The sequence below is a fragment of the Paroedura picta genome, chromosome 8 (genome assembly GCF_049243985.1).
Source record: "Paroedura picta isolate Pp20150507F chromosome 8, Ppicta_v3.0, whole genome shotgun sequence".
In the NCBI taxonomy this organism is placed as follows: domain Eukaryota; kingdom Metazoa; phylum Chordata; class Lepidosauria; order Squamata; family Gekkonidae; genus Paroedura; species Paroedura picta.
In genome coordinates, this window is record NC_135376.1 from 6,471,274 (window position 1) to 6,495,079 (window position 23,806).

Sequence of the window (23,806 nt, forward strand, 5' to 3'; positions counted from 1 at the left end):
TGTGGGCAGCAGAGGAGAGGACCCGCAAGAATGGCTTAAAACTATTTGGAGAATGGTACCAGCTAGATACCGGGGAAGTGTGTGTGTGTGTGGGGGGGATTTCACAGTCGGAGTAGTTCAGCCGTGGAATGGGCTGCCTAAGGAGGTGGTGAGCTCCCCCTCACTGGTGGTCTTCAAGCAGCAGCTGGACAGATCCTTCTTCTGGATGCTTGAGGCTGATCCTGCATTGAGCAGGGGGTGAGACTAGATGGCCTCGATGGCCCTTCCCACTAGGGTTCTATGAGTCTAGTTCAGCAGTGGGATGGGCTGCCTAAGGGGGTGGGGAGCTCCCACTCACTGGTGGTCTTCAAGCAGTGGCTGGACAGACCTCCTGGATGCTTGAGGCTGATTCTGCATTGTGAAGGGGGTTGGCCTAACTGGCCTGCATGGCCCCTTCCAACTCTAGGATTCCATCTCTCCATGTTTCTGTACTGGCCGAGTGCTTCTGGAACCGTGGAGCAAAGAGAATCTGAGCATCCCTTTGAGGAACAGGAGCCATTGAAACCAGCTCCTTCCCCCGGGGTGGGGGTGGAAAGAGGGGTCCACTCCCAGCTGCCTTAAAGCGACTTTGAAGGGTCTCCAAGGTGGATTTTGCCATTTCTGCTTCTCCCACCTGCCCAAGGACTAACCAGGCCTGATCCTGCTCAGCAGATGAGATTTCAAAGCCAGAGAATCATGGGTGGGTTGGCCATCTTCTACCTCTGCCGACTTCCTTGGAGAGCCAGCGTGGTGCAGGGTTTTAGAAGGGCAGCTTCTGATCTGCATAACCAGGTTTGATTCCCCATTCCTCGTCCGCATGCAGCCAGCTGGGGCAACTTGGGGCTAGTCACAGTTCTCTTAGATTTGCTTTCCCACAGCTGTTCTCCCAGAGCTCTGACAGTCCCCATCCCCCCCCCCAACACAACATCACATGGTATCTGTTGTAAGGAAGGGAAGGCAATAGTAAGTTGCTTTGGGACTGCTTTGAGTCATGAAAAATGGGAGATTAAAAAAAGCCCCAGCTCATCATTGCTGTCTCCCCTCCAAGCTCTAACTGGGCTTCCAGCATCTGCTAAGGGCCCCTATTGTGCTTTACCCCACCCTCAAAGTATTTGTGCTGGCATTGTAATAATGTTTTTGTCTAATAATTTTTAAAAAATCATAACGCCCCCCGGGCCATGTGGGAAGCAGGGTTCACACTGTGGATCCTTCCAGATGGCCTGGGGAGGAGGGCAGGGGGGGGGCTGGCTTCGTCATGGCTTTCTCCCCAGTGGCTCAAGGCTTGTGCTGTCAGGTATGAATCATAAGGCACGGCCCCAAGAGCATCGGCGTCCCGCCAGGTCCGAGCCAGGGTCCGTCAAATCCAGCACGCCATGGCATAAAACTGCAGGTGCCAACTCCGGGTTGGGAGATTCCTGGAGGCTTGAGGTCAGAGCCTGGGAACGGACCCCCGTGGAGTAGAATGGAGAGTCCCCCTCTCTAAAGGAGTCATGTTCTCCAGGGGAGCTTATGGGGTTGCCAACTCTGTTGCGAAATTCCTGGAGATCTAGAGGTGGCACCCGAGGAGGGAGGGATCTGGAGAAAGGAGGGACCTCTGTCGGGCCCCACACCAGAGAGGCCACCCTCAATAGCACCCATTTGCGACCTTTTTGTGGCCCCGGCCAGAGCTCTTCTCTCGTCCCAGGGCCCCTCCAGTCAGCTGGCCGCTGGGCAATGACCTAGTCTCAAAAAGGCCTAAGTTAAGAGTGAACTAACCATTACCTCTTCTTGTAAATATGCGAGGCAGATTAAGAACCCTTGACCAAGAGAAGCACATGTGCTCCTTTTCCCCCTTGAGTGCATGAATTCAAGCCCACACAAAGGAACGGATTCTGTGGTTTCTTTTTCTTTCCCTTGACGAAGGTCGAACTCTCTAGCAATTAAGGACATCATACGTGACTTTGGGAATGGCTGCTCTGCAGCTGTCTTTTCCTCTAGGTCTAGGGATGTCACCCTCCAGGTGGGGCCTGGGGATCCCCTGGAATTACGGCTCATCTCCAGAGTGCAGAGATCACTCCTGGCTCTACCCCCAAAGTCTCCAGATATTTCCCAACCCAAAGCTGGTAACCCTAGAATTGACTCTGCCTTCTGCAGAGTAGCTGCAATTTCAGAGCTCCAGGCCATTACCTGGAGGTTAGCAACCCTGGGGACTGATATCTGTTGTAGTGTGGGTCACGGGATGCTGTCTTGGGCTACTTTCAGGAAGGCCGGGGGTGACCATGTGATGGGCAGAGGGCAGGATAGGGGGGGGCTGGAATGGGCAGGATAAACCTCAATTGAGGTCCAGGAGAGCCACTCTATCGAAGAAGAGAGCTGTGATTCTTGTACCCCGATTTTTAAGACACAAAGGAGCCCCAAAGCGACTTACAAGCACCCTTCTCTCCCCAAAACCAACACCCTGGGAGGTAGGCGGGGCCGAGAGAGCTCTAAGAGAACTGTTCCAAAAGAACACTTCTAAGAGAACTGTGACTGGAATTGAACTCGGTTCTCCCGATTAGAGACTGCCGCTGTTCACCATGACAGCACACTGGCTACTCCAAGCTGAGCACTATAAGACCGGGGGGGTCTTTGTAACGCCTTCTTGAATGGCTCACAATTGTGGTGAGGGGTGGTTGGGAGAAATCGGTCGCTTCTCGGGCCGTGTCTTTTGGGCAGCACAAGGCCACGTTGGCCCCGCTGGGGCCGGCGTGGGTGACAGTGCCACGTCTTCCTCGTCCGCTCAGACAGGCCTGGAAGGTCGGTGACGTCTGCCGTCGGCCAACCCCCCGCCCCCGGTCCAGACAGCTTTCTGGACGACCCATCTGAGACGCCGGCTGTTTCTTGGGCCACAAAATCCAGGCGGGAGGGAGAAAAATGGCCATCCTGCTACGGAAGCTGCCGGGGACGAGGACGACGCTCCAGACAATTAATGGCTCCTCTGTTCAGGACACCGTGTTCCTGGCCTGGAAGGGAGGCTCCAGAGGCCGGATGCCGAGTCTTCTTGGAAGGAAATCCTGGCGGGATCCACGGATCCTTCCTTATCCCCTCCCGGCACCGAAGCTGTGATGGTTTTCAAGGAATCTTCGGACCAGAAAAGTCTAAAAGGGAGAGGGAGAGATAGAAAAAAACTACCCACCCTCCCAAATCCAATCTGGATTTGGCAACCACAGGAGGGAGAGGAGGGGCCTTGGATCAGCCTTAGAGCATAAGCCCCGTATGCTCAAGGGATCCCAGTCGAGCGTCCCCCGAGTTGAAGAGGACCATTGCCTCCCTGTGCTGTGATAAATGTTTCCCATGTGGCCTCTGGCCAGTTTCTCACCTACCTCGCAGGGTTGTTGTGGTGAGGATACAACGAAAGAGGGGGAAAGGCTGCGCCAGCCGACGAGGAGGAAAGCCAGGTACCGATAGATGAATCATGAGATATCGACGGACATATGGCAGGAAAAGGGCAGGGATGGATGCGGGCAGGCAGGAATAACTGGAGGGAGGCGGGCGGTCCGAGACAAGCCGTCCATTAACACAGTTTTTCAAAGTGCTCTTTGCCCCCGACCGGTCATTTCCAAATGCAAAATGCAGGGCTCTTCACAGCCCCCCCCCAAATAGGGTGGGGTCCCTTCCCAACCATATTCTGCACGATTGCACCACTTCTGGGGTTTCCCGAAACTTGAAGAAAGTCTCAAGGGTTTCTCAAGAGTAGAAAGGCTGAGAAAGGCTACTCTGTTGCACTGACTGATCCTGCTTGGAGGATGACAATGCTAGGTGGGAAGAGAGTTCTGGGAGGGTGGCCAGATCCGGGTGGGGAAAGCGCTGGAGATTTGGGGCTGGACTGAAGGACGGAGATTTCAATGGGGAGCCATGCCCTAGAGCAGGGGTAGTCAACCTGTGGTCCTCCAGATGTCCATGGACTACAGTTCCCATGAGCCCCTGCCAGCATTTGCTGGCAGGGGCTCATGGGAACTGCAGTCCATGGACATCTGGAGGACCACAGGTTGACTACCCCTGCCATAGAGTATCTTCCAAGGTGGCAGTTTTCTCCAGGTAGACTGATCTCTGTCCCCTGGAGAAGAGCCGATATTCTGAAGGAGCCTCGGATCCCCCTGGAGGTTGGCATCCTTTGCTCAGAGCCAGGTGTTGCTCTCCCGGTCGGCAGCCACAGGTGAATCCAACAGGTGCCCAGCGGGAAAGCAGCGTGGCAATTCTCATTACTGGAGGCGCATGGCACGTGGCGGAAAGCACATTTGTCTTGCGGAACGTTAGGAACGGCGGCGATGCAGCGGCTGCTGACCGTGGCAGAATTCCGTCGAATCCCCGGATTTGGGCCTCCTGCCCTGAGTGGGCGCATGATGGCGCACTGAGGCCTGCGTGCCGTGGTGTGCCATGGGGTTGTTATTTGCACGGTTGAGCCCTCGCATCCATAGGGCCCATGGCCCATGCCCACACACCCTGGGGGAAATCTGTGCCCTTTCTCCAAGAGCAGTGGTCCTCAACCTTCCTAATGCCGCGACCCTTTAATACAGATCCTCATGGTGTGGTGACCCCTGTGAAAGAAATTAAGCCCAAACTGACCAATGGTGAGAAGATACGTTGTTCAGGATTGTATAGAAATTGGGGTTTTTTCTGGGGGTTCTCAGTTCAGTTCTGACTCTTGTCCCACCATGCCGATCTCACTCTTTTCTGCTCCTCCAGACAGACAAACACTCTATCTTGATCTACCCCGCAAGGCTGTTGTGTAGATGGCGCCTGTCTGGCCAAGTTGCTTGCCTTGCCACAACCCCTGTGAAAGGGTCCTTTGTCCCCCAAATAGGTCCTGACCCCCAGGTTGAGAACCACTGCCCTAGACCCCTTCCTCTGCCACTGGGGTATCTGAACACACATATTGCTGCTTTATACAGACTCGGATCAGTTTTGTTAAATCTCGGAAGCTAAACAAGGTTGGATGGAAGGCCTTTAAGGAATCCCAAGGTTGTGACCCAGAGGCAGGCAATGGCCAACCACCTTCGGATGTTTCTTGCCTTGAAAGCTCTATGGCAGAGGTCTTTGAACTCCTGCCTGGTCCTTTGAACTAGAGACTTGGGGATTGAACCTGGGACCTTCTGCATGCCAAGCAGAGGCTCTGCCACTGAGCCACAGCCCGTCTCCTGAGTACTTCTTTCTCAGACTAGCAGTGGCTCTCCAGGGTCTCAGGTTGAGGTCTTTGCCAAATTCTTTATCTGGAGACATCAGGGATTGAACCCGGGACTTTCGGCGTGCCAAGCAGAGGCTCTATCACTGAGCCCACAGCCCCTCACTGTATTTGTCCCCTCTAGCTCCTTTATTCTGCTCCGTCCTCCCCAAACCCTTAAGAACCGTCTTTTTCGGAAAATTGATTTTTCTTAAAAGTTTTTTTAAAAAGCAAAGATAAAATCTGACAAAAACTAAAAAAGAAAAGATAGAAACGCAGGGGGGGGGGAAATCAGCCTGAGATCCCCTCCGCAGAAAATGCATGTAAAATTACGAACGGATCCCTTATTCTAAAATTAGACATGGACAAAACCTCTCTGTTTCTTCTATTTTCTAATATTTTTTTCCTCTTAATCATCAAATCCGCAAATCGGCAGTCCATCTCCCCCCCCCTTCCCCATTTGGTGGAAAAAAGCCTACAAGGGGTTTCCGAACAGCCGTGAATGCAGATATTTCCTTCCCTCTGATCAAAGCAGCTCAAACGCCCGCCCTCCTCGCCAACCATTCGTCTGTCGCGGGTCATGCTGAAGCTTCCCGTTTTTTTTGAGCCTGGAATAATCCCACGGCTGTTGTCAGGCAACGAATGAAAATGCCACCGCTTTTTAAAAGCTGTCTGTCCATTAGTCCCCAAAGAAAAGACCCCTAAGAACGGTCTCGATGGATTATACAAAACATCCATTTGGACTGCTTGGCTGCAAATCCCGGGGACAGAGCATGAAAATGACCGTTGGTCTCCCTCGGTTCTCCGGTAGCCCCTTGTCATAAGCAGACTGCGTCTGCACATGGAGGTTCTACTCCCGTGATTCCACTGAGCACAGCTGGCTGCTTCTGAGCGCAGAGAGACCTCTGATCCGATGTCACTGGACTACCTCTGTGTTCTGAAATAAGAGCGTATGAATCATACTGCGGGGTGCAGTCGAGGGTCACCATGCTCTGTGCCGTGGCGGGACCGGATGTCTCCCCAGCAGGGTCGGAACACAGCTTGTTCCGCTGGCCGATTCTCAGTTTTTCCGCAAACAGAGGGATATTATTAGGCCCCCCCGGAAACATCCTTCTGGCAGTCTTCAAGCAAAGGTTGGATACACACTTTTCTTGGGTGCTTTAGGATGCTTAGGGCTGATCCTGCGTAGAGCAAGCAATGATATCAGGGCTCTCTCAGTCTCCCCTCCCTCACAGGGTGCCTGTTGAGACTCCTTCGGGCAGAGAAAAGTGACATATAAGAACTAACTCTTCTTCTTTAGTAATATCAGGGCTCTCTCAGCCTGACCCACCTCACAGGGTATCTTTTGTGGGGAGAGGAAAGGGAAGACAATTGTAAGCCGCTTTGAGACTCCTTTGGGTAGAGAAAAGCGGCATATAAGAACCAGCTCTTCTTCTTCTCCAGTAATCTCAGGGCTCTCTCAGCCTCACCTCCCTCCCAGGGTGCCTGTTGTGGGGAGTTGGCAGCTCCTGCATTGTGCAGGGGGTTGGACTAGATGACCTTGGAGGTACCTTCTTTGATTCTATGATACCTTCCAACCTTAGGATTCTAGGATTCTAAAACTGTCAGCACCCTGCGGCCATGAATTCTGCGGGGAGACTGCCGTCTGTGTGGCCAAGTTCCCTTTATTTTAAACCTCAGGCTGATGGGCGGTCTGGTTCTTCCATCTGGAGAGAAGCCTGAATGGCTGTACGGATACAAATCCCTGGCATCTATTTCATTTGAATGGTGAAGAGGCCTGGGGCTTGCAGATTCCTGAGCCCCAAGACTGAAGCGAAATGGTGAGTGATAGACAGGCCACCACGCAGTTGAAGATAAGCAGAACAGTTAGAGCACCCTTGGGAAGGGGAGGGGTGGTGGTGGTGGGGGAGATGTCCGCAGAGGAGGAAGCGGGAGGAGAGGAATTTTCCACCACGGGCTCAGTCTTAGGATGTGCTAGAAATGAGGTGTTTGGTCCAGATGCCCACTGCAGACTGGGAAATGACTGAGATTTGAGGGGTGGAGCTGGGGGAGGGTGGAATTTAGAAGGGATCTCATGCTCAGCAGGGTATAACTCCTGTAGACTCCATCATATGGTGAACTCTACAGAGGGATTGTGGCTCAGGGGTAGAGCCTCTACTTGGCATGCAGGAGGTCCCAGGTTCAGTCCCTGGCATCTCCAGTTGAAAGGAACAGGCAGGAGGGGATGGGGAAGACCCTTGCTTTAAACCCTAGAGAGCCAAGGAGAATGGCTATGGCTCAGTGGAAGAGCATCTGCTTGGCATGCAGGAGGTCCCCGGTTCAATCCCCAGCATCTCCAGTTATAAGGACCAGGCAGGAGGTGATGGGAAAGACCCTTGCCTTAAACCCTAGAGAGCCAAGGAGAATGGCTATGGCTCAGTGGAAGAGCATCCGCTTGGCATGCAGAAGGTCCCAGGTTCAATCCCCAGCATCTCCAGTTATAAGGACCAGGCAGGAGGTGATGGGAAAGACCCATGCCTTAAACCCTAGAGAGCCAAGGAGAAAGGCTATGGCTCAGTGGAAGAGCATCCGCTTGGCATGCAGAAGGTCCCAGGTTCAATCCCCAGCATCTCCAGTTATAAGGACCAGGCAGGAGGTGATGGGAAAGACCCTTGCCTTAAACCCTAGAGAGCCAAGGAGAATGGCTATGGCTCAGTGGAAGAGCATCCGCTTGGCATGCAGAAGGTCCCAGGTTCAATCCCCAGCATCTCCAATTATAAGGACCAGGCAGGAGGTGATGGGAAAGACCCATGCCTTAAACCCTAGAGAGCCAAGGAGAAAGGCTATGGCTCAGTGGAAGAGCATCCGCTTGGCATGCAGGAGGTCCCCGGTTCAATCCCCAGCATCTCCAGTTATAAGGACCAGGCAGGAGGTGATGGGAAAGACCCTTGCCTTAAACCCTAGAGAGCCAAGGAGAATGGCTATGGCTCAGTGGAAGAGCATCCGCTTGGCATGCAGAAGGTCCCAGGTTCAATCCCCAGCATCTCCAGTTATAAGGACCAGGCAGGAGGTGATGGGAAAGACCCATGCCTTAAACCCTAGAGAGCCAAGGAGAATGGCTATGGCTCAGTGGAAGAGCATCCGCTTGGCATGCAGAAGGTCCCAGGTTCAATCCCCAGCATCTCCAGTTATAAGGACCAGGCAGGAGGTGATGGGAAAGACCCTTGCCTTAAACCCTAGAGAGCCAAGGAGAATGGCTATGGCTCAGTGGAAGAGCATCCGCTTGGCATGCAGAAGGTCCCAGGTTCAATCCCCAGCATCTCCAGTTATAAGGACCAGGCAGGAGGTGATGGGAAAGACCCATGCCTTAAACCCTAGAGAGCCAAGGAGAAAGGCTATGGCTCAGTGGAAGAGCATCCGCTTGGCATGCAGAAGGTCCCAGGTTCAATCCCCAGCATCTCCAGTTATAAGGACCAGGCAGGAGGTGATGGGAAAGACCCTTGCCTTAAACCCTAGAGAGCCAAGGAGAATGGCTATGGCTCAGTGGAAGAGCATCCGCTTGGCATGCAGAAGGTCCCAGGTTCAATCCCCAGCATCTCCAGTTATAAGGACCAGGCAGGAGGTGATGGGAAAGACCCTTGCCTTAAACCCTAGAGAGCCAAGGAGAATGGCTATGGCTCAGTGGAAGAGCATCCGCTTGGCATGCAGAAGGTCCCAGGTTCAATCCCCAGCATCTCCAGTTATAAGGACCAGGCAGGAGGTGATGGGAAAGACCCATGCCTTAAACCCTAGAGAGCCAAGGAGAAAGGCTATGGCTCAGTGGAAGAGCATCCGCTTGGCATGCAGAAGGTCCCAGGTTCAATCCCCAGCATCTCCAGTTATAAGGACCAGGCAGGAGGTGATGGGAAAGACCCTTGCCTTAAACCCTAGAGAGCCAAGGAGAAGGGCTATGGCTCAGTGGAAGAGCATCTGGCTGGCATGTAGAAAGTCCCAGGTTCAATCCCCGGCACCTCCAGCGAGGAGGACCAGGTAGGAGGTGATGGGGAAGAGACCTGAGACCCTGGAGAGCTGTTGCCAGTCTGAGCATCCATGATGGACCAAACGTTTGATTCCGTGGATGGCAGCTTGAGGGGGTTTTGCCATTGGCTGAGTTCTTAAGAGATTGGGGTAGCCCAGAGGAGCCAGGGCAGGGCAGGTGCTGGGAAGTGCCTTCAAGCTACGGTAGGTGGATGATGACCCCTGTAGGGTTTCACGCCAAGAGATGTTCAGAGGCGGGTCCTCTGCTCTTCCTTGATGGTCTCCATCCAAGCGCTAACCAGGGCCGTCCCTGCTCAGCTTCCAATGTGCTGAGAGATCGGGCCTGGCTGGCTGAGCCCTCTTTTACAAGATTATTCTTCCCCCCTTCTTTTGTTATAACTACTTTAAGCTGCTTTTCCTTTCGGTTTGAGTAGGTTTATTTGATTTCTCAAAGGCTTCTTTGCGCATCCAGCTGTTCCGCTTTGGAAATTCTAAGCTGAGGACGTTTGCTAAGGGCAGGGGCAGGGAAGGCTACACGGCTGGGGGGAGGCGTTTGTGGAGATTTGGGGGGCGAAGATAGGGAGAGAGCTCAGCGGGGTATAATGCCACAGAGTGCCCCCTCCAAAGCAGGCAAACTAGTGTCTTTAGTCTGGAAAGAAGCTGAGATTCCAGGGGATCTCCAGGCTCCAACTGGAGGCTGGCATCCTCGGTCCGCCAACTAGCTTTGGATACAAGCTGTTGAGAGCCAGGATTCTCTGTCAAACAACTTGAGTTGGAGGGCTGTAGAAGCCAAAGAAAACATGACTTTGCCTAGTCTTGTGGGGACTGAATGGCCCATTGGGGCTGTGGCTCACTGGAAGAGCCTCTGCTTGGCATGCTGAAGGTCCCTGGTTCAATCCCCGGCATCTCCAGTTTAAAAATACCTGGCAGGAAGTGGTACGAAAAAGATCTGTCTGAGATCCTGCACAGCCCCTGCCAAATTTGATGAACAGCAGAAGAGTTGGATTTTTATACCCTGCATTTCATCGCCCAAAGGAGTCCCAAAGTGGCTTACAAGTGGCTTCCCTTTCTCCCCCCCCTCCCTGTGAGGTAGACACCCTGTGAGGTAGGTGAGGCCAAGAGAGCTCTGAGAGAACTGGCTGCATGCAGAGGAGTGGGAAAACAAACCCAGTTCTCCAGATTCAATTAGAGTCCACCGCTGTTAACCGCAACACCATTCTTAATCGCACTTAACACTACCTGGAAGAGGAGCAGTGGCTCAGTGGCAGAGCCTCTGCTTGGCCTGCAGAAGGTGCCCGGTTCAATCCCCAGCATCTCCACTTAAAAAGGACCAGGCAGCAGGCGATGTGAAATGCCACTGAGACCTGGGAGATAATGCTGGCTTTAACAGACGGAGAGTCTGATTCACTAGGGAGCAGTTTTTGGGGCCAAAGAGACAAAGCCAAACTCCCACCAGTAGCCCCCCAAAGCAGGTGGAGACCCAGGAGGCCCTCTGACCACTTAAAGAGGTTTGCCGTGAAAGGTCTTCTCCTTGCAGATCTCTTCGATAACCCTCCTGGGGCTTTTCAAAATGCTGTTGTCCACCAGGCAAATTTCCCACCACTGCCAGGCAGCCCCATTAACCGCAAGGAGGGGAGGAGAGCAGCAAATGGATCCGATCCGAGCCTTGTCTCCTGGGCCTGGCTGCTGCACATTCGTCATCTTTTTTTGTGGGCTGGTTCTTGTTTTGAAAGCTCGCTCCGTTACGATGCAGCAAAAGCCTGCGAGGGATGCCAATGCGATCGGAGGCTTGCAAGGTTGGGAGAGCTGCCTTTACTGTTTGCATCTGGGCCAGGCTGCCAGTTGCCTGGAATCTCAGATCCTGAAGCTCTGGGGCGGGGCTGGGGAACTTTAGGATCGTGCCACGGCAAGAGAGCAACATCACAAGGTTTGCTTACTCTCTCTCTCTCTCTCTCTGATGTTTCTCCTGGAAATATTTGGGAGGGGATACTTTGGATAGCCCCTCTTCTCCAGAATTCTTTAAAGTCACAGGGATGTGGCGTTCTCCTCCCCATTTTTCTTTTCACTAATCTCAGTATGCTGTCTCTTCTGGAGAATTATAAAGCCCTAGGCTTAGGGCTTTTCTTTTGGAACAGACCGGGGGTCCCTCTAGTCCAGCCAGCATCCTGCCTCACCCAGTGGCCAACCAGTTCCTCAGGAGGGCCAACCACAGGGCAGAGAGGCCGAGGCCTTCCTAAGGACATCAGAAGAGCCCTGCTGGGTCAGACCAGTGGTCCATCCAGTCCAGCCTCCTGTCTCACACAGGGGCCAACCAGTTCGTCTGGAGGGCCAACCACAGGGCAGAGAGGCTGAGGCCTTCATAAGGACATCAGAAGGGCCCTGCTGGATCAGGCCAGGGTCCCTCTAGTCCAGCATCCTGCCTTACACAATGTCCAACCAGTTCCTCTGGAGGGCCAACAACAGGGCAGAGAGGTCGAGACCTTCCTAAGAACATCAGAAGACCCCTGCTGGATCAGACCGGGGGTCCCTCTAGCCCAGCATCCCGCCTCTCACAGTGGCCAACCAGTTCCTCTGGAGGGCCAACAACAGGGCGGAGAGGCCGAGGCCTTCCTAAGAACAAAACAAGAGCCCCCCTGCCGCCATCTGAACGTGATCCATCTGCTATTCTGATTGAGGGCGATGTAGAATATAAAACCGGTGGGTGGGGGAGCAAGGAGAAGAAGAGGAAGGGAAGCCCCTGTACGTCCAGCTTAACCACAGTCTCAGCCATAAGCCTGCCTGAAGAGTGTTGTTTTGCAGAGGTTTCTCGACTGTAAAAAAAGTTGAGAAAGGTTGCCATTAGGCGTTCATACTTACTGAATGGTGTGCCAGAACTCCCAAGAAAATACCCCACACTCGCTAGCATGCTGTGGGAAAAAAGATGATTATAAGCCCAGGTGAAACCCGAAGTTCTTGAGCCAAGAAGAGGCTGCCGTTGTACCTCTGTGTCGAGTTACTGTTCTGGATGGAATTCTTTGGTCAATGTCTGGGCAGGGATAATTTTGCTGTATCTTTGCACCGGGAGTTGCCAGATGAGCTGAACTCAACCAAAGAAAGACGAATTCCTAGACTGCAGAGGAGTCCCGTTATTTCTCTGCATGAGTCCATGCTCTCATCCGTTGGGGGAAGGCGGGATTCTTCGGTGCTTTTGCATTGGGAACTGTCGAGTGAGCCAAGCACAAACGAGGGAGAAGTTTTTCCTCTCATGCCCCCCTTTCTCCTCCACCAAGAATATCCATTTCTGCTTAGCATGCACGTTTCCCCGCAGCCTCCACCCGCTTAAGAACTAAGAACGGAGCAATGCAATTTCTTCCCTTGCTGCAGTTCCTCGTATTTCCTGAGGCTTTCCAGAGCAGCTCTCCGGAGACTGGCTGCATGAGGAGCCGTGCCAGGAATGCATTCAGACCAAAGGCTCAGGATAGCAGAGGGGACGCCCAACCACCTCTTTTAGGCTGTCAGATCTGGGAGGGGAGGGGGGAAAAGACCCGTACAATTCCATAGCAGCCTTAGATCCTTGCAGGGCTGAGCTTGAGAGGCAGTGTGGTGCAGAGGTTAAGGAACGGCGGCCTCTAATCCAGAGAACCAGGTTTGATGCCCCCTCCTCCACCTGCAGCCAGGTGGGTGAGCTTGGGCCAGTCATGGTTCTCTCAGAGCTGTCTTTGCAGAGCAGTTCTCGGAGAGCTCTCTGTGCTCCACCCATCTCGCAGGGTGTCTGTTGTGGGGAGAGGACGGGCGAGGTGTTTGTAAGCCACTTTGGGACTCCTTTGGGTAGTGGAAAGCAGGGTACAAAACCCCAGTTCTACTATTTGCAGTTGGACAAAGTGGTCAGTCCCTTCCAGTCTGGTCCAATTCCCACCGTGGTTGGGGTGAGTTCCCTTACTTCAATCCCGCCTTTCCTCCACGGGAGCTGAAACAACCTTCTCGATTCCCTGGTATCTTTTCACAACAGCCCTGCGAGGTAGGCTAGGAGGAGAAAGAGCGAGTGGCCCAAAAAATCATCCAGCTAGCTTCTAGGGCAGAGCGGAGATGCAAACGTGCATCTCCCAGATCCTTAATGCTTGAACAAGGCAGTTTAGTCACCATGTCTCATCACCGCGGATGGCCCCATCCCCCATGTGGTTATCTCATCCCCTCCTAAAGCCCCCTGTGCAACAGCCAATCGCTACATCCTGCAGCCATGAGTTCCACAGGTGAACTAGGCTGTTTTGGAGGGTAAACTCTGCAGTTTTGTACCTGCCGCAGGCCCTGTGTAGCTTAAACAGCTCCGCCAGGGCCCAGATCTCCTCTGGGAGCTCATCCCTCCAGGTGGGAGCCAGCTCTGAAAACTTACCTTACTTACATAAGAGAAGCCGTGCTGGATCAAGCCAATGTCCCTCCCAGTCCAGCACCTTGTGTCATGCAAAGCCAAAGCCCAGGGGATACCAAGAGGTCCACCAGCAGGGCCAGCATTCCAAAAGGTGTGCCCCCCCACCCCCCCACCCCCAAGAAGACAGAGCATCCCTGCCCTGGACAGTGTTCCTTCCGTGCCTGGCGGCTCATGGCCACGGAGGGACCTCTGCTCAGGCATATCCTGTCTCCCCTTCATCGTCATCATTTCTCCAAGTGACAAGAGCCCTGATTGCTTGAAGCCACGGGGAACGTATTTCATTCCCCTCAATCAGTTGAGTCCCTGGATCCCTTCCGGCGCTGTCATATCCTATTTTGAGGGGCGGTGGCCAGAACGGCACACGGGATTCCGAATGAGGCCGTGCTTTAGTTATAGATAACCGAGGCCCAGATCACCCAACTAGCCCAGCTGGCCTTTTGATTCTGGGAAGGCTCAAGGGGGTGGCAGGTGACAGTGGATGAGCAATGGGGTTGTGAGTGTCCTGCACAGTGCAGAAGGTTGGACTAGATGACCCAGGAGGACCCTTCCCACTCTAGGAATCTATGATTCTAAGAACAGCTGCTAGCCCCCAATCTGTCCCCGGAGCCCCTGGCCACAGTGACCCAAGCGACGGTCACCTCCAGACTAGGCTTCTGTAACTCAGTCTACGCAGGCCTGATCCGGAAAGGGCAGCTGGCACAGAACGCGGCTGCTAGGGCCCTCACAAGAACTCCTTGGAAGGACCCATATCCAGCAGGTGCTGAGGAAAATGCATTGGCCACCAGTTGATGCATTGGCCACCAGCTGGGTGGGGAGGCAGATCAGGTTCAGGGCTCCACCCCCAAATCTCCTGGGATTTCCACACCTGGAGTTGACAACCCTAGCCGGAAGGGACCCCTCCGTTCCCCCCACCCCCCGCTGGTTCCCTCCTTTCTTGTTGACCTCCCTCTCTGCTCTCCCCCGCAGTGGCCGTGGACACCAGTACCTTGCACGTCGAGTGGAAGGAAGCCAAGCGCCTGCCGGCCCTCTCCCCCCTGGGCCACACCCGGACCTCCCTGGTGCGCCGGCCGGTTCGCCAAAGCTCTGTGGACAGCCAGGACTTTCTCGAGGTGTGCCCCTTTTCCTCCCTCGGCTTCTGGGCCCCAGCATCCCCAGGCGCGGGTTAGCTTCAGTGTGCGCGGAGCGATACGCAAGTTTGGTGCGTGGAGCTACGGCCAGGCTGGTGCATGGTGGGAATCGGAGACGGTGTGGCGCAGGGGGCTGGGGAGAGTTGCCAACCTCCAGGTGGGGCCTGGAGATCTCCCAGGGATACAGCTCCTCTCCAGGCCAGGAGATCAATTGCCCTGAAAAACAAAATCGCTGTTTGGGAAGGTGGATTCTGTACCGCTGCTGAGTCCCCTCCCTTCTTCCCAGTCTCCAGGAGTTTCCTGACCCAGAGTTGGCAACCTTAGGACTTGAAGGGGAGGCAGCTGAGGCAATGCTTGGCTAGAACTGAAAACTCATGGGCAGCGGGGTCCGATTGGCTCTGCGCCTTTAATTGCCTGTCTGCGACGTGGGGTTACAGCCGGCGTCTTTGGGGGAGCCAGGGCAGAAAGGCGGCTGCGAATTTCCTGCACCGTGCAGGGGGTTGGACTAGATGGCCTCTCCAGCTGTTTTTCTTGCATCCCTTTCGATGCCGGAGCACAGCCTGAGCCCCTGATGGGAGGTTTCCCTGTTGAGATCTTGGGGTTCAGCATCTTGAGCATCATCGCTCAGAATGTTTGCCATAACGGTGAGGAAAAGAGCCCCCAAGTTCGGGGAAAGAGTGCTTTTCTTGTGTCTGCTATTAGTGCGGTATTTGCTTCAGCATGCGACAGTCATACCTAGAGGACTGTAACTTGTTCTACACGTGTCCATCCTTGGTCTTGGTCCAGAAGTTACAATTGGTTCGAAACGCAGGTTCCTTACGAGGCGGGCCCACATTCAACCTGCCTTCCAGCACTGGGTGCGAAGAGTTCTGGATCAATCAAGTACAAGGTGCTTGTGTTGATCATATGAGGTCTGGGCCCTGCGTAGCCAAGGGACTGACTGTCCCAGCGTGTTGCATTCAGCTAATACCAACTTTGACGGATCTTTTGTGAGTCGCCGCTTGTTTCTTCAGTTTTAGGTAGAATGTGAGTCTGTCTGTCCTTGTATTTTGGAGGGTGGGGTGATTTCAAATGCCGAATAATAATAGCAAGCGACAAAATGACAACAACAGGTGAATGAAAATGGGGGAGGTGGGTTAGGTGTGATATGCAGAAGGGTTGCAGGCATGGAGAAATTAGCACTGACCACAAGACAGGAAACCTAGGTCTCGATTCAGTCCGGGAGGCTGCATTGTTCTGGGCTTCGTGATCAGGTGCAGTTCAGCTGTCTCTCTTTCTAACCTCCCTTTGAAACTCCTTTGTAAGGGTCAACAACTGAATGTCCTGGAAGGTTAAAATGTCCAACTGGGGATCTAACTGACCTAACTCTAGATTTTTATCCCACTTTCCCCACAAGGAGTTAAAGTGTTCTCCCCACAACAACCGTGTGAGGTAGGATTAGGCAGCGATTACTGCTCAGGGTCACCCAGTGAGGATTTGAACCTGCATCTCCTTGGGATCATGCCATATTCTATTCTATTCTATTCTATTCTATTCTATTCTATTCTATTCTATTCTATTCTAATAAACAGGAAGAATAGAACAGGGCAGACTATGGCATGCTGTACTCATTGTCTCTTGGCACATCCAGAAGTCCATGGACATTGCTAGCACTGGCAGGGGCTCCTGGGAATTGTAGTCCATGGACAGCTCAAGAGCCAGCTTGGCCACCCAATTTAGAGCGTTCATGGTGATGGAATGTGACATAGAAGGCGAGTCTAAGGGTTGCCAACAGGCCTTGATAAAAATGTCCTGTTTAATAGTAGCCGAATAGGATGTTATTTACCTCCACACTACTAATTAAGGGGTGGGAAGTGGCCTCAAGGGGCAGCTGGCGTGCGGCAACTTTGTAAGGTTTCTAAGGCAAGATTTGTTCAGTATTCTCTTGGAATATGCAAAGCAGCAGAGTGCCAGGCTGTTTAAAGAATAAAATCGTTTTTATTCAAGGGAGAAACAACTTCTTGCAGGGAGGAGAGAGCGAGAGACTTAACTTTGCAGCTTTAGTTGTCGTCTGCTGCTGTTGTCGTTTTTTCTTTGTTCAACTGCTGTTCTGGAGGCAAGCAGGAAGTGTGCGCAAAAGGAAAGATACTGGAGGAGAGAAACTTGGAAACCATCACCAGGAAGCTCCTATGCTAAATATCCCTTTCCTCCGATGCCTCCCGCAGGGCACCCTTGATATTCTGCTCAATGATGCACAGGCAGGTCTGGCGTATTCCAACCCAGGGGTGGCTTGCCCTTGCCTGCCTCTGCATAGCAACCCTGGCCTGCCTTGGTAGCCTCCCATCCAAATATTAATCCCAGCCAACCCTGCTTAGCTTCTGAGAGATACCAGCCTAGGCTGGGCCACCCAGGTCAAAGCTATTAAAGGGCCAGCGCATTTCCCTCCAGGCCTGTTGGCAACCCCAAGGCCCTCTCTCCCTAGGCAGGCTCACTGCATCTACGGGTTCTTTTAGCAGCCCTCTCCCAGTTGCTAAATCTTCCTGGCCACGCGTCGAGAGCCGTCTGCCCAGCCCCAGCTCCAGCGACGAGGCGGCGTGGCAAGGAAAGGAAGAAGCACGTTCCTGTTGCCTGGGCAACCGTCCGGGAAAGGACGGGCCGACGACGCCAGGCCCTGGGATGAGGCTGCTGACGTCGGATCTGTGCCCATTCGCGGCGCCGTGACCGAGACAGCCAAGCGCCGGCCGCACGTTTCCCCTCGCCACGCGGGAGGCGGCCAAGGGGGACGGGAGCGGCGCTTGGCCCGTCGTGCCGTCCCGACCCGTCAAAAGCACCAGGCTGCAAAGCAACCGCGGCTCCGAGGCGACGGCGGCCCTAATGCAGCGCCGTTTGCCAAACGCGACGTCAGGCCAAAGACGGCGCCCAGGAAAAGGCCCAGGGCAACCGTTGGCCAAATGCACAAGGCGACGCCGGGCCAAACGCGGCATGCAGCGGGCGCACGTCAAATGCACAACGCAACTCTCGGCCAAATGCACAATGCAACCGCTGGCCAAATGCAAAGGGCGACGCCGGACCAAACGCGCCATGCGGCGGGCTCACGTCAAATGCACAACGTAACTCCCGGCCAAATGCACAATGCAGCGCAAACGCCAGGCAGCATGCACACGTCAAATGCACAACACAACGCTGGGCCGAATGCACAGTGCAACCGCTGGCCAACTGCATAAGGCAACGCCGGACCAAGCGCAGTATGCAAAATGCGCACGTCAAATGCACAAGGCAACCGCAGGCCGGATGCAGAGCGCTGCTCACGAGTGTGGCCTCGCCTCCCCGCCGGCCGCCCCCCTTCCCCGCCCTGCGTCCCACCCAGCTGGGTGCCTTTGGCACGCTCCCGGGGAGGCCTTCCTTCAAACGCCCCGATTAATTCCATGACCGAACCCCGGGCGGTCGCTGCGCTTCGCAGCTAAATGGCGAGGCGGAGAAACTCGCTTGGCCACGCCGGCGGTTCCACGTTGCCCAGGGTTGCCAGCCTCCCGGTGGCGGCTGGCGATTTCCTGGGGTTACCCCGCGACCTCCAGGTGCCAGAGATCAGTTCTGGAGAAACTGGTCCTATGGCTCCCCTTCCCACTCAAGCCCCTCCCCAAACGCCCTCTTCAGACTCCACCCCCAGACGCGTAAAATTTCTATCCTGGAGCTGGCAACCCCACAAGAGACTTTGTGCAATAGCCTTGCCAACCCCCAGGTGGTCCCTGGAGATCTAGAATTCGAACTGATCTCCAGGTGAGAGGTCAAATCCTTTGGGAAAAATTTCTGCTTATCCTGGATGTTTTAGGCTGATCCTGCACTGAGCCGGGGGCTGGACTAGATGGCCTCAACGGTCCCTACTCTAGGATTCTATTGAACCCCTCTGAGGTCCCTCTTCAGACGCCATCCTCAAATCCCCAGGAATTTCCCAACTCAAAGTTGGCAGCCCAGAAGGAGCGGGTTGCCAACTGACCAGGGCCTGCCTTATTGCTGTGCCTTGAGCCCCTTGAGGTGGGTCATCTCTTGCTGACGGTGCCAAAGCAAATGCTTCTCTGTGAGATGTCCAAGTTTTCACCTGGCAGGGATCTGCTGCCCGGTCAATTTCAAGAGATGACGCTGAGCTCTAGTTTCTTTCTGTCCGTCGTCTTCATACCACGCGTTGTTTTATAAACCGCGATCGTGACTCCCCTGAGTTGTCTTTGTTCAAATGAAAATTCCTCCGGGGTCATGTTACTATTTCTGGACCTTGCCAGCATCTTTGGAGCGGAATGGAAGGCAGAATTTTCCAAGATGTGTATTTTTTTTCCCCAGGTGTCGCGAGGACCGAAACGGCGCCCGGTTCATTTCCCTTTTAATCTGTACCTTTTCACGGCTCATGAGATCGCCCAAGAGCTAGACATTTTAGGCAGAGTTTCCAGGAAGACAGAATTCCGGACCGGACGAGCGGCCAGGGGGCTGGGTGGATTGCTCCGGGGCTTCGTCAGTTAAGCATTTGTTTTTGGGCTGTGTTCAAAGTATTGCTTTTACCCTTGAAGGCCTTAACTGTCTGGCTATGCAGAGCCCATTCGATTCAGTGGTTTTACGCTGCACTGACATTTTGTGCGTGTATCTCAAGAACAACCTGTTTCCAGATGCCCGTGAAATAAGAACACTCTCTTGATCTGAGACGTGTGTTCCACGGCCTTGAGAAGTGAGATAGGTAGCCTTGATGGACGGGGTCTTGTCTTTCATGGCCCCCCCTTGTGCCTCTCCACCTGTCCTAAACTGCCCGAGTATTTGTGAATTCCAGGAGAGAGGCTACGGAATAACCAGCCATATAACGAGTCTCGGTCATTTGGGAAGGAGAAAGTGCGGCCAGGTTGCAATATTGACCTAGGGGACAATTAAACAATATGACATTGGGGGAGCGGCTTGTCTGAAATGCCCATGAGCCCGGGCTTTACTTGTAGAAGTTTCCAGGTTCATAGAATCATAGATTTGGAAGAGATCTCATGGTCATCTAGTCCAACCCCCTGCACTATGCAGGACACCCACAACCCTCTCGCTCATCCACTGTCACCTTCCACCCCCTTGAGCCTTCACAGAATCAGCCTCTCCGTCAGATTGCTCTCCAGCCTCTGTTTAAAAATCTCCCAAGATGGAGAACCCACCACCTCCCGAGGAAGCCTGTTCCACTGAAAAACCGCTCTGACTGTCAGGAAATTCTTCCGGATGTTTAGACGGAATTTCTTTTGAGTTAATTTCATCCCATTGGTTCTGGTCCGTCCCTCTGGGGCAAGAGAGAACAACTCTGCTCCATCCTATATATGGCAGACTTTTAAATACTTGAAGATGGTTATCAGATCCGCTCTCAGTCGTCTCCTCTCTAGGCTAAACAGACCAAGCTCCCCCAACCTTTCCTCATACGTCTTGGTCTCCAAAGCCCTCACCATCTTTGTTGCCCTCCTCTGGACACGCTCCAGTTTGTCTACATCCCTCTTCAACTGGGGTGCCCAAAACTGAACACAGGACTCCAAGTGAGGCCGAACCAGAGCAGAGTAAAGCGGTACCATCACGTCCTGTGAACTGGACACGACACTCCGGTTGATACAGCCCAAAATCCCATTTGCCTTTTTAGCCACCGAGTCCCACTGCTGACTCATATTCAGTGTATGGTCTACTAAGACTCCTAGATCCTTTTCGCACATGCTACTGCCAAGACAAGTCTCCCCCATCCTATATTGGTGTAAATGCAGAACTTCAGGTTCAATCTCTGGCGTTCTTTGTTAAAAGGACCAGATGGAGATGGGACGAAAGGCCTTCACCAGAAGCCCTGGAGAGGCACTGCCAGTCTGCGTAGACGGGTGGGCCCCAGAGGGCCCCAAAGGGCCCCTGCCTGACAAAATCAACACTGACCTTGATAGACAGGGAGTCTGACTCAGTGGAAGGCGGCTGACGGTCTGGGTTTGATTCCTGCCAGCTCCAACAGCTGTCCCTTTGACATCGACACCGCAAGCTCCAGTTTCCCAGACTGTGGGGATGCCACCTGGCCAACCTGCTGCTCCTTTGCTCCCCAAAAAATGCAGGCTCTGGTTCTTGCAGGCAAGAAGTAAAGAGCTCAGGCAGCTATCCTGGGCAGTAGCCGAGCACGCCCGGCGTAGCCGGGTTCACCCTCCACCTTGGGGGTCCTGAGATTCCCCAGGAGCACCCATGGCGGCAAGACACAGATTCCTCTCCGAGCGATACAGCAGAGGGCCCTTACCTGCCACTGGACACACCTGGCACAAACAGCGGCCAAAGCGAACAGCTCGACAGAGGCTGTGTGGGCAAAAAATGACAGGTGGAACCACTGTGTTTTTTTTCCTGGCGACAGAGACGGCTGTGGTAGCCAGGAGGGTGCGTCATTTCCAGAAGGCGCTGGGGCCGTAAAAGAAGGCTACATGGGCCTTCTGTATGTAGCCCTCCTGGAGACCATCCCCCTGACTCCCCACATGCAGTGACAAAGTGCCCAGCTGCAGGCAAGCCAGCCGGCTAGGTGGGAAGTGCCCATTTTGCCAGCCTTCCCACCCCTCCCGTCCTGGCTGACAGACAACACCTGTTCCCTGGAATGGCTTTCCAGCAAGCGGTCCGAAAGCAGCGTTATGAAACCAGAGCTCCGTGCCACGTCTGCCGTGGGTATCCAGCGGCTGCAAAGCGTCCGGGTTTTGTAAATCGATTCAAAGCCTCCCCAAACTCCCCCGAAATGCCCAAGCAAGCGTCCAACTGGGGTTTGTGAAACCAACAAAGGGCCATTTTTGTTTGGCTGCCAAAGATGGGGCAGAGAAGGGGGAGGGCGATTCCTGCAAAGGATTTCTCCGGGCTTTGGAGGGGCCGGAGTAAAGAGCTTGCCGTCAGAGGGGGTGGTTTGGTTCCCCCACCCCACCCCGCCCCGCCCGTACGGACAGCACGCCTTGCCGAAGTGTTAATCCGGACATAATCCAAATGGCCGCTGGGTTTTTCGAGCCAGCTGCCTCATTGCCTTACTTCACGCTGTAATCTCCGTGCCAGGGAAAATTTCACCTGCGGACTCTTCCTCAGCAAACCTCTATTAACCGCGCAGGAGCAAGCCAGATCAGTTAATTTTCCCCCCGCCAGCTGGCGGCCCTAACAAGACAGCGGGGAAGGTGGCTCAGAGAAGGAAAATTGTCCCCAAGGCCAGGCTGTTTCCTGCCTCGATTCTGTGCCAGTGACCAGAATGTTTTCTGCCAAAGCCTGAGTTTGGGGGTCTTTGGACGGAAGCCGGCCCTGTGCTTTTCACAGAGGGTTCATGCTGGAATGGTTCCGGTTGCCGATACAGAATCAGAATCACAGAGCTAGAAGAGACCCTAAAGGGCCATCCAGTCCAGTCCCCCACCTTCTCGGGGAATTAAAAACACACATACACACACACTGGACAGTTGCTCATCTGATCTTCCCCAGAAAACATGCAGCAAAAGAGACTCCACCACGCTCTGAGGCATTACAGTCCCTCTACGAACAGCCAGAAAATGCTTTCTAATGAACCCCCTTCCGGGTAATTTGAACCCATCGCTCCTCTCTAAAGCTGCAGTAGACACGTTGGCATCCTCTTTAACAGGTCTATCTTTGACGGAGTTAAACACATCTATTTTATCCACCCACCAGCTGGGTGTATTGGTTAGGAGTGCGGACTTCTAATCTGAATTTCTAATCTGGCAAACTGGGTTTGATTCCCCACTCCTCCTCTGCAGGCAGCCAGCTGGGTGACCTTGGGCTCACCACCTTCCCTTCCCTCTCCCCACAACAGTTGCCCTGTGAGGGAGGGGAGGCTGAGAGAGCTCTGAGATTACCGAAGGAGAGTTGGTTCTTATAGGCTGCTGACCTCGATAGACCAGTGGTCTCATTCAGTGGCAGCCAGCTTGCTGTGGAGGTTTTTGAGGAGGTACTGTGGCTCAGTGCAAGAACATCTGCTTGGCATGCAGAAGGTACTAGGTTCGGTCCCCATCGTCTCTAGTTAAAGAGGACGAGTTTGAAACAGCTCTGTGGGCCTGGAGTTCTCATGCCTCTCGGCAAGCCACACCAGGCCCTAAACGAAAGCTGGGCTCAGCTCCGTATTCAAACGGGAAACTTTGCAACCTGAATGCTGCAGCTGGGGCTTTGTGGGAATATAGACTCCATTGTGCCCCTCCAACTCCCGTACATAGACGAGTAGCACATTGGGGCCTTGCTCTGTCCCTAAGAAGCTAGATTTCCACCTGCAGGGACACATTTGCATTTTTCCCTGAGCCCCCTGCTTGCTGTCTGAAACGGGTTTTGAAGGAATATGTACCCTGTCCCTCCCCAAATCCCTGCATGTAGAAATATAGCACATCAGGGATTTAGCCTCACCTTTTCACTGAGAAGCTACATTTCTGCCTGTGGGGGGACCCATTTTTTATTTTTGCTTCTGCTTCCCTGCTTGCTGTTTGAGACGGGGATTTATATAAATGCATACGTCACCTTGCCTCCTTCCAAATCTCCGAACCTAGACAGGTAGCACATCAGGGCCTAGCCATGTCCTGTCCCTGAGAAGCTAGCTTTCTCCCTGCGGGGAAACATTTGCATTTTCACGTGCATCCCTCCTTTTGCTGTCTGAAAGGCTAGGGACCTAAGCGACAAGTTTAACCATCTCCGACCGTGTCCTGGACGTCTCTGGGGTCCGTTTGCCCTTGCCTCACCCCCCCCCCCCCGCCCGCCCCCTCCTTGCGTGGCCTCCTGGCTCCCGAGTCATCGTGCCTCCTGTGTGGCTCTGACGTCAGCGCAAAGCCAGGCCTGTATCCTGGGAGAAATCAGTCCATGGTGACTGGTTGCCATGGCAATACACCTTGTTGCAAAGCTACAAGTCCTCCCGAACTGCCGCCGAAGAACCCCCGGCCGGCCGCTGCCTCTGGGGCAGGGAGAGACGCGCCCCGCAGGCCAGGTAGGGAGAGAGCCCCTGCCCCTGCCCCTGCCCCTTCCCCGTTGCCCGTCTCGGGAGCCCTTCTGCAGCTGCGGCAGCGGCGGGGAGGGGAGATCGGCGGGCAGCCAAAGCGGCATGCCGCTTGTGAAGGCGGGAGGGGGGGGGGA

At 54.0% G+C, this 23,806-nt stretch overlaps 1 protein-coding gene across 3 annotated transcripts in view; it reads left to right on the forward strand.

The window, feature by feature from the left end:
- The window catches only part of FAM131A (family with sequence similarity 131 member A), a 71,189-nt gene that overhangs the window by 11,641 nt on the left and 35,742 nt on the right, over window positions 1-23,806 (forward strand). The window contains exon 2 of one of the 3 annotated variants that reach the window (XM_077348239.1): window positions 14,565-14,707. The exons of 1 other annotated variant lie outside the window; for it this stretch is intronic. In XM_077348239.1, coding sequence (XP_077204354.1) covers window positions 14,565-14,707 — 143 coding nt within the window. Of the gene's footprint in view, window positions 1-14,564; window positions 14,708-23,527; window positions 23,661-23,806 lie in introns of those variants that run through there. One more of the 3 variants, XM_077348240.1, reaches the window with a different exon arrangement.